The 10,404-nt window shown below is 35.4% G+C and overlaps 1 protein-coding gene across 3 annotated transcripts in view; it reads right to left on the bottom strand.

Annotated features, from left to right (window-relative positions):
- Positions 1 to 447: 447 nt before the first annotated feature.
- WDR72 (WD repeat domain 72) overlaps positions 448 to 10,404 on the bottom strand; it is a 219,658-nt gene continuing 209,701 nt past the window's right edge. For all 3 annotated transcript variants that reach the window (XM_070579987.1, XM_070579998.1, XM_070580009.1), the window contains 2 exons: positions 6,502 to 6,606; positions 448 to 673 (listed from right to left, as the gene is read on the bottom strand). In XM_070579987.1, coding sequence (XP_070436088.1) covers positions 618 to 673; positions 6,502 to 6,606 — 161 coding nt within the window. In that variant the 3' untranslated portion in view covers positions 448 to 617. The remainder of the gene's footprint in view (positions 674 to 6,501; positions 6,607 to 10,404) is intronic.

The following is a 10,404-nucleotide window of genomic DNA, read 5'->3' as shown; positions in this document are numbered from 1 at the left end:
AACTTGACGGCACAAGATTGGTCCCTGTTATACTGTGTATCACTTATTTGGGCTAATTGATGACTAAATGGAACTGGCTATTTGTTGACAACATTTCACGCTTAGGGATGAGATTTACTGCAGGGTGATTGATCTAAATTAAAGCATCTACTAAAACAAAATGTCCTAACCTAACAAATCAAACAAATTTGGTAAAGTTTTAGATTAAATACATTGAAGCAACAGTAAATTTAAAAGCATTATGTGTTATATTGCTTAAAAACAATGTGGTTTTAATGTTGCTTATCATACAATTCAGGGACTGAAAAGATGGAAGAAAAACTAAAATGGTATTAAATTTATCTCCATTGGCTGGCATTCCGTGTTGGAAATATTTTTTAAAAAGTAAGAAGCAGTACTATATAATAATTTAGACAATGATTTTTTAGAATTAGATGAACCTGGGTATTTTCAATCAGTAATTACACTTTCAATACACTCTGAAGTATTAGCAAATCTACTACAACTTAGTAACTTGAGTTATTAATAACATTATATATGGCTTATATACAATGATAAATGGCATGTTTTGGGTTTTTTAATTTGTCCAAATTCTGTTGCTATAGATGAGATTCCATTTAGCACAGCTTGCAGGAGCACAGCTTTGCTATCCAGGAATGATGCCTTGGCTCACCTAGAAAGAAAAGAGATTATATGGTTATTTGGTGAAATAAAGAAAGAAGGGAAGGAGGAAGGAAGGGAGACAGGAAGGCAGTGAGAGAGAGAAGGATGAAAGAAAGAAGGAATGAGAAAAGAAAGGAAGAAAGGGAGGAAGGAAGAAATTGCCTATAATTTCTACATTTCTCTTCTATCTTGCAATAACATATGTTAAGATAATAAAAATATTCTCGTCTTATAAACCAGGCCCCAGGTAAATATGTTAATACAATAAAAATATTCTTGTCTTATAAACTAGGCCCCAGGTAAATATATTTTAATTGCACACACTATTAATATAGGTTCTTCTTTTAATTGCCAAGAAAGATGAATGTTTTCAACAAGATGAATTGGGTTTGAAATTATTAAATTTCCATAAATTTCAAGTGGCTGAATTGTTCTTAGAGAAACCCACAGCTGCAGTTTTAAGGTCAAATGTTATAAATGTTACTTGAAATATGATTTGAGCTAAAGAATCAAAAAAAGCATTTAATTTTCAGACTACTTGGATGATTGTTATTGTAGGCTAAAAAATATAACTTAATTTAAGTTAATTTGACTATCAAACTAAGTGGAGCATCATGCCTTAGTGAACTACCTCTAAATACATTTATATTAATGATGTGCTCATGTATAGTAACTCCTATTCCTACTGGCAAAAACTCAAAAAGCTGATTATGTGGTTTAGTTAACCAATATTCAGTATTGTATGATATATACACTATATAGTGTATATATAAATATATTTATAAGTATAAATATATATAAATATTATATATTTATATATATAAATATGAATGCATATTATTACCCTAGAATTCTACATCTTTTAAAAGTTATTAGGTTGATGTTTAAATTCTTCCCTTTAGATAAATTTTTTAAACTATTGATATTGTTAAATGCAACTAAAAGAAAGAACTTAAACGTTTTTTGCTACTGAAATTGTTCTTACTTCTAGAACACTTTTTTTAGTGCTAACCATAAGTGTGTTCTCGACAGCTATGATTGATGGGCTGCTCATACATTCCACATCTTTTCTGCTTCATGCATCATCATCAGCCATCTCCAACACTCCAGTTCTGAATCTGTCCTACTTTCTGTTACCTGATTTTTGCTAGTGATTCATGAGCCAGAATAGTAAAAGAAAAAAAACATCCACCTTGGCTTTTCACATGTAGTATCCCCTGGAAACCATGAGAAATCTAGTTTTGTTCATCAGATTCATGCAAATGCAATATTGATTGACAATGATGTATACAGATCTACACACATAACGTGCTATATAAAAACCACTAAAATGTTCTATTAATGACAGAACACATACTGATTATAACCTACTTCAGAATGATGTGAAAATGCTTGTCTGAATGCTTTTATTTGTACTTTCAAGCTCTCTCTTGTCACTACTATTTTCAGCTGAAGCTATATTTAAGTGCACGGTCCCTGGTGTACTATGAAGTACAATCCTTAATTTTCCAAGCCAATAAGGTGATAAAAGCTCAAGGTCTCTCATTAACACTTGGATAACAATTGTGATGTCACACGAAATTTTTTATCATCGTGAGTACAAAGATGAGGGGCAAGGAACACTTTTTATCATATTCTGGAGAACGCGGATTGAGCTTTAATCACTGTGGAAGAGTTAACAAGAAGTTAACCAGCGAAAGACTAGACTGAACTATTTTTCTGATAGCATCTTTCAGATTCAGGAGCAACCAGGCCTTAAAGAGCCAAAGAAAGAAAGCCTAATGGCCCTAAAATCTCAAAAAAGGGAGCTGCAAGTTCACGATGTTGTCTCAGTGCTTCTATTACTAGACATCAACGTTATTCCCACTGGTTATGGGAATGTATAAATGCCAGTGAAGAAGCAAGTAGACTTCACAGACTCTGAACCAGAAACTTCAATCTGTGATTCACCTGTGAGTCAAAACTCCTTGCTAATGAATAATTCCTAAGAAAAGACACTGCTGAGGGAGACCTTAACCTATCAGACAAGACCTCCAGGTTCACTAGTGGGGTCAGAGTAACAAGAATGCTCTGGTCTAAAGTTGCTTTGCCAACCTTAATGGACTACAGGCACTCACCTGGGTATACAGCTTGAACCAATAAAGAGATCACAATGGCATGATGAATAAGGTAGAGCACTCTGGAGACCAGGTGAATGACCACTCCACTAGGCATCTAAATTGTGACCTATATGCACACACCAGCCCATTTACAAATGGGTCATCCTAGTCAATTCAGTACTGGAGAAGCAGTGATGTCAATGGAGAAATAAGTTCAAACAGACTGAGTTCAAAACCCATTGTATTAAAAGATAATCAATTGACAAAGTCAATCTTACCATTTTATATATATTCTAAACACTTGATTTTATTGATTACATTTAAAAATGTTCTATCAATGTTTTAAAAACTTCAACCTCATCTTTAAAAAACACTATTTTAGTTTTTCTGTGCTTCAATGTTCCTTTGCTCTCTGCATATGCAAATAAGTTGTTATTAGCAACATGAAGCTATAAGCGCTGAATTAAAATGATGTTTACAGGATGTGCAAAGAAAAGACTATTTGGAAAGAACAATATATAGGCAATATTCTTGAACTGTGCTTGGATGGGAAACTGATTTTTTGTTTTCATTTTCTATATGCTCTTCGAACAACTGGTCTATTCATTAAAAATGATGTAATAAATATATTAGTCATTTAGAATTGCATAGATAAAACCATGTAAGGTCAATATCCATTAAAGCTAGAAGACTGACCACATACATTCAACTTTGTAACTGGGAGATTTTGCATGTACATGAAAATGTTAAAAGGAATTTTAAATGAGTGATAAATATTCCAGGTGAAAATGGTAAGAATGATGCATTCAGATTTAAATGCACTCCTTTCCATATAAGGAATAATGAATATACTACAGTCATGTGCTGCTTAACGACGTTTCTATCAACAACGAATGACATATATGATTGTGGTTCCATAAGATTAGTACTATACAACTTAGATGCGTAGTAGGCTATAACCATCCAGGTTTGTGTAACTACTCTATGATGTTTGCACAACCACGAAATTGCCTAACGATGCATTTCTCAGAATGTAGCCCTGTAGTTAAGTGACGCACGACTGTAATACAATTATAAGCTTAGCTACTGAAGCACCTCTGTTGATTTGAAGACATCTTCCCAAAGCTTATCACTTAAAAACTCCAAATTTTGTTTTTTTCTTCCAACAAAGGTGGTTAAACTTAGTTTCCAGAGAAACACCACTCATACCTGGTAAATAGAGGTAACTAAACCACCATATAAAGCAATGTTTATAGTTTTGGAGCCCCCGCATTTGAATGACTTGATATTTTGAAGTTAATTTGTGGACACTGAGAAGTGGACAGTCATATTTTCACAGTTCAAGAAAGTCTCCCAGGGACACCAATTTCACAAATCTTCCTTCGTGTTCAATTTTAAGAATTTTGCCTCTCAAATGCTCATACTTCAAGGAAATGCACTCTCTCATCAAAATCTTTCTACTAAACAAGCACCTCTGTCAGAAGTGTCTTAATTTCTTATCACAGAATTTTATCCACACAAGGAGCAATAAATAATTCATGTCACTGCCTCTTTGTTGTGTGTCCCTGAACTGCACAGAGCTGGAAGGCTGACAGCTGTGTCAGGACAAGCACCAAAGATCTGACATGACAAGTGACTAACAAGTTTCTTTCAGTTCATAGTGAAAGAAGACAATGGCCCAAAGTGCAGAAAGAAATCCTGAAACAAAATAAAACTGCTTCTTTCTTTTTACCTAAGTGTGTGCTATGAGCTTATTTCCAACCCACAAGCCCTGGTCATTTTATAGGACTGCCCAGCCCCCTTTATTCCTCACACTCGCTTGGCCATTTACGCCTGGCCACGGATCAATATGAGCAATTCTTGGAGAAATACGATGTCTCCATGACAACCAAGCCACAAATTCTCAGTGGAAGGCAGTGAGACCAGTAGTGAACTCTCTAGAGGTTTCTAGGCCTATAAGGCAAGACGTCTTAAAATGCAGGAATGGACAGAGGAAAAAGCCAGAGTAATTCATTCTTTATTACCAGTTTAATGATGTCCGATGTATAGAACACTACTCACTTTTAAAGTTAAGATTCTTTATCAGTGCCTATATTTCCTAATTAATCTTTCTGTTTTGATATATCGTTTTGTTTATATAAATCAGACGGATTATGTTATATTTGAATCACTACAATTGCACTCATATTGAGGAACGATAGAAATTTATTCTACTTCTGATATGGTTTAAAACTGATCTATTCTTGCCGAAAACAATTAACTCTTAGGTAAAAACTTGACTCATGAATTTAACTGCCTGACAAACGGTCAATAGAAAACTGTTTACTAAGACATTTTAAAAACCTAGTCGAAATTAGATAATTTTAGTCAAAACTAGGAATAATTTTAAAATAGTTTTTTATAGAAATTTAATGTTACTACTACACTCTCTCTTTTAGATTGGGACTAATCTACATTTGTCTTCTAGATATTATGGCAGGGGGTGGGGTTAACGTGCTGATTAAAAATTTCTGTTATTGCTAAAGATGCCATTTCTCAGGTGCACGGGATGCTAAAGCAGGAGTGTGCTTGAGAACAGACACACAGCAGCTGTTCATCTTTGAGGAACCTTGGTGTGGTGGAGGGGACTGAAATATAACGCCAGTGCCACTGGGCCTATTGGGGTTCCGAGATGACTTAGGGGACCTGACATAGATTGCAGGCTGCACCTTTCACTGAAAATTAAATCTCAGTAGCTCTCCTCGGGGAAGGATCAGGGGACTGTTTGCAGCTGCCCCCTGTCAGCGAAGGCTACAAGATTTGGAAATCTCTTAACTAAGCTGACAGGCCACAGAGAGGATGAATCAAAAATCTGATACATGGATCAGCACACAAAGATGCAAGAGGGTAGAGGGTACACAGGAGCCAGAGAAAACAGGAAAGAAAACGTTCAATGGGGGGAGGTAGTTAACTCTTTCACTCATGGAAATACATGGAAATAAGGTACCCTCTGGCACCTTAGGGCTTTGTACTGATCTAGGAATGTCATTCTACTTTTGCAAGATTTTTTTTCTTTTAATTAATTAGTTAAGACTAAGCATGCTTCAAAACAAAACAAAAACAGAGAGAAAAACTCATGCTCAAGTGTTTCTGGTCAAATCCTTCCGGTACATTTCAGTCTATTCTTTCCACAAAGAAAATACAAACATAAGTAACTTGGACATAGGGTAAATTTTATTGAGTGAGGAAGGGTTACTATTTTCTTTTTTCTTGTTCTGAACAGTTGACAACATCCATGAGTCCATTATTGTGATGCTAAAATCCTCTCACCCCAGTTAGAGTTCTGTTTGTATTTAGAAACGTAAATAGATAGTAATGGGGACAATTTGTTTCTCTTTTCTCGAACTCTCCACTTGCGCTTGATCCCATTATTTGAAATATTTAAAATGTTGTCATGTCTCCAGTTTCCAATCTCTGCCTCTATTAACCAGTTTAGCCTAAAATTGATGATAATGAACTAATAGTGTCAGCTTCCCTTCTCAGTCATAAAGCCTTTGTACTTCCTCCAACTGAATTCTTGATGAAAGAGGAAAAGATAACAGCTCCACACTGTGACCCCTGGAGGTGACCATTAATTTGACAGTGCAGCTGCTAAGAGAAAACAGCATTGCAATGTCCTCTTCCCCCACCCCCTTCCAAGGACCCCAAAGCTGTGTCAAATTTATCATTTTATACTTGACTATTTTTAAATGGCTTTCACCTGGGCTCTCAGACTCTTCGAAGACACATCTGTCAGGCACGTCCTCGGTGTCTTGGAACTTTGCCGAGTTTGAGTTGCTGTCATGCTTGACCGGACTGACTGGAGCTATTAAAAAAAGAGAGCGAGAAAGAGAGAAGAAAGAAAGAGAGCGATGAAAAAGTAGTAACAAACACCATTAAAACATTTCCCTTCAGTTCCACAGATATTTCCAGGGACACACTATGTAAACACAAATAATAAATTGAAATAAAATGTATCCTCTAAGTATGTATTGGCAGACATGTAATTAGTTGAAAAATCTATAGATGAGACTTTATCTTAGAAGAAAAATAAGTTCATGGCATCAGCTTAAAAGCTACAAAGTAACAAAGTGATCCCTTCGAAGTAGAAATCGTATTTTGAATGCATAAATCTAAAACAATACAGTCAATTAATGGCAACAGGACACAGAGAGAAGAACATCGGGCTAGTCAATTAGAAAGACCAGCTCTAGGCTGGTGCAATGGCTCCTTTTGTTGCACAAATCACAGCTGATGAACACTTTTTATGCATTTTGGTTCTCTTTCATCAAATTAAAAACTATGGTACCAAACACCAATAAAAAGCTCTATAAAAATAAATTTAAAAATGTAGAATGAACACATTGCAAACGATAATAAGGAGGGCTGATGTCATGAATGGTAGATCTCTAGACATTATTTTCTGAGCAGGAATTATGAACAGAAACCAAAGCTAGCAAAGGAATCTAAAATTTCCTATAAACTCATTGCAACCACTAAATTTCATTACAGAAGCATAGACTCAAGTTTCCACATTTTTCTAGAAGTTGTAATACGTGGTCTAAATTATCTCCACAAGTAACGTATTTCCATATTACATTTGTTCAGGAATCATTTGTCAGGATAAGTGGACATTGTCTTCATGAAGAAACTTCGTGAATAACAAAACAAAGCAAGCCTGCAATAATATAAATTATGTCATACTTACTGGTCTGAAGCCAAACAACATAAATATGTATATTATTGACTACATTGGAATTCTATCTATCACAAATTGCTGCAGTAAACACTATCACTGTCTCCTCAGGTCGTGATAACACACACAACATATTATTTGTAAGCCATAAATGCAATCAAGAAAATACAGATTTATAAGTCATACATGAAATAACAAGTTTGTTGGCACAGGGGCAGAGCTTGGCTGCTGTTCCTGAACCTCCATTAGGAGATGAGAGAGCAAACGTAGAGGCTAAAGCCTGTGTTACTTCACACATTCAATAAGTGACACAAAGGAGTGCTGCCAGAGGTCCAAGCAGCATTAGTAGAGCTCACACCTTATATACTTCTTGTCTTGTTTTCACGGGGTGTGCATAGGGTTGGTGATCATAACCTGGGGCCCACATACACACACTTTAAAGGAGACTAGCAACATAATTCTGGTTCAAATATTCTCTTCAAACAGTGTTACCAACTCTCTCAGGAAACATATAACACTTCTCTGTTCTGTGGAAGTGAGAGTGTGGAGTTTGAATTCACTGCTTCTCTAAAACTTTTTGTTTGGGAACAAAATATGAGAAAAAATGTATGAAATTCTGATTTTAAATAAATAAATCTGATTTTTCATTTTGTGCATTTGAATTTTCTGAAAAAAAATATGGAAGTAGGTACTGCGTCTGTTTCATTTATGTCTGTGTGCTGGGTGTATAACAGTGCCTGGGCCTTAGAAGGTATTCTCAAATGATTTATGGAATGAATGAACGAACAAATGAACAAAGCAGACACGCCATGCTAGATATCCTCCTGATCCAAGGATATGTGCTTTGAATTATCTTTAAGTGGATCTATTCAGTTTCTTGTTTAGGCCCACATGAGACAAAGGATGTATATTTGCAAAATGGTGGTATGGATTAGTCTGTGACTTGGAAGAAGTGACACATATGGCCTAAGTAGTTATTGGGGTAGCCGCCTTTAACCTTCCTCAGTTTAGTTCATACTTAGAGATTATTTTTGAATCCATAGATTTTTGTGAAATTTTAAGTGAGATAATTAAACACATTGAAGTTGTAGAATACTATTACATTCGTCAAGATTTCCTTGTCTGTTTTAATAATTTTTATTTCCATATTTCTTACTTGTTAATTTTCTGAAATATTTACATTGGTATTTATAATTGGAAATTAACCATACAGCTAAATCTATTACTAATCGCCAATGAGGTAGCATCTGTGTTTATTTCAGCAAATGTTTTGCACTTGTCATCCCATACACTGTTCTTTTGTAATGTAAAACTTTCACCCATTCATTCATTCATTCATTCCTCCAACAAGACTCTGTCCTAGACACAGGGGCCTCAAGGAGGAAGAGAGCATGGTATTAGTACAACAAAGTAAATGTCTAGAATCATTTTTAGTGACCACATTTAGACCACATTTAGCAATAATGTGGTCTCAGGATGAACTGACATCCCAGTCCTCTCAAAAAGCCAGAAAGTTAGATGTAGTTTTAGCTGCCTGATCTTCATTAAATTCACACTAGTAGGTACCATGCAGTGATTTTTGTCTCCACCTCTGATTTTGGAGGGTGTGGTTTGTTTGGGAGTAGGAGAGTAGAGAAGGTTATTCTTCAGATATTTTGCTTAATTATACTTTAGCTTCCAAATCTGAGATGGTACAAGATTTGTCATCTTTACTGGTATCCAATTAAATTTACTGTAGAAGAAATGCCTACATTCTATCAACTGGGAACAACTGACATTGGAGAGGTTAATTACTGCCATTCCACCCTTTTTCTTTGATAGGCTAATCTTTGCAATTGTTCTTTTGGGTGTTTCCTGTGATGTTTCATCATTAAACTCTGACATGCTGCGTGACCAAGGCTTCTCTAATGAATCATTTCAAAAATGATGAAATCAACAAATATTGATCTAGTGCTTGTTATAAGTAGAGCTCTCTGCTAGACCATGTGAGGGGTAAAAAACAATGAAGGCACTTTTAATGTGCCCTCATACAACTTGTGATCTAGCTGAGGTAAAATGAAAATTTATTAGCAGGAGCATTAAAAACAATGTTCCAAGAGTGACATGGTTTTAGGAAGGCAGAGGTAATTCCCCTACAATAGGATAGTTGGGAAGTGAAATTTGAATTAGATCTCCTTGATAGGGAATATGAGTAGCACAAAAGGAGCCCATTCAAAGCAAAAGAAAAAGGTGTGAACCTGGGCATGGCCAAAGAAATATATTAACTTTGTGCCACAAATGTACTTGTTAACAGATTGTTGCTGCCAACTTTTGTATGAATTTTTAATGAATGCTCCTTACATGTCTCTTTGAGCTTTTCCTGAATTGCTGTTGTGGCTAATTTTTCTCACCTGTAGAAGTTAGCTATAGACAGGTTTTTCCTTGCCTAGATAGTCAATAATTTGATCTTTACTGATGGTGGGCCCATTTATCACAGTAAGTTGTCCTTTCACTATACATATTGACTTTTATTTATCAATACCAAAGTCCATTTGTAGCTCATCACTAAAGTTCTTGGATATTTTCAGTAGTTTTTGAAGATGCATTTTAGAGCTTGGCAGAGAGATACTTTTGACATCAATATAGTGCAAATTGTTGCTAGGCTCATCCTTAACTTAAAATCAACTGTTTATTTCCTCTGTAATGGATTCTGAAATAGTCTGCATTTGGGGGGCGAGGGGTAAAAAAGACAAACTCGTTTTGACAGTTCTACAGCTGAAAGATGTAAGGCTGTTCCATTTACTCATCATACACCTCAAAATATTGACAACTGAAAGGCCAGTGTTTTAAATATCTTTGGTAGCTAAAGAGAAGGAGAAGTCCATGTACTTTGTATGGATGTGCTTGATTACAGTGTGTTTAATTATGAGTATAATTCTTCTAGATCCT

This window comes from Equus przewalskii, chromosome 1, assembly GCF_037783145.1.
Source record: "Equus przewalskii isolate Varuska chromosome 1, EquPr2, whole genome shotgun sequence".
Taxonomy (NCBI): Eukaryota; Metazoa; Chordata; class Mammalia; order Perissodactyla; family Equidae; genus Equus; species Equus przewalskii.
The sequence above is the reverse complement of the archived record's forward strand: the minus strand, read 5'-3'. Positions and strand labels throughout refer to the sequence as shown.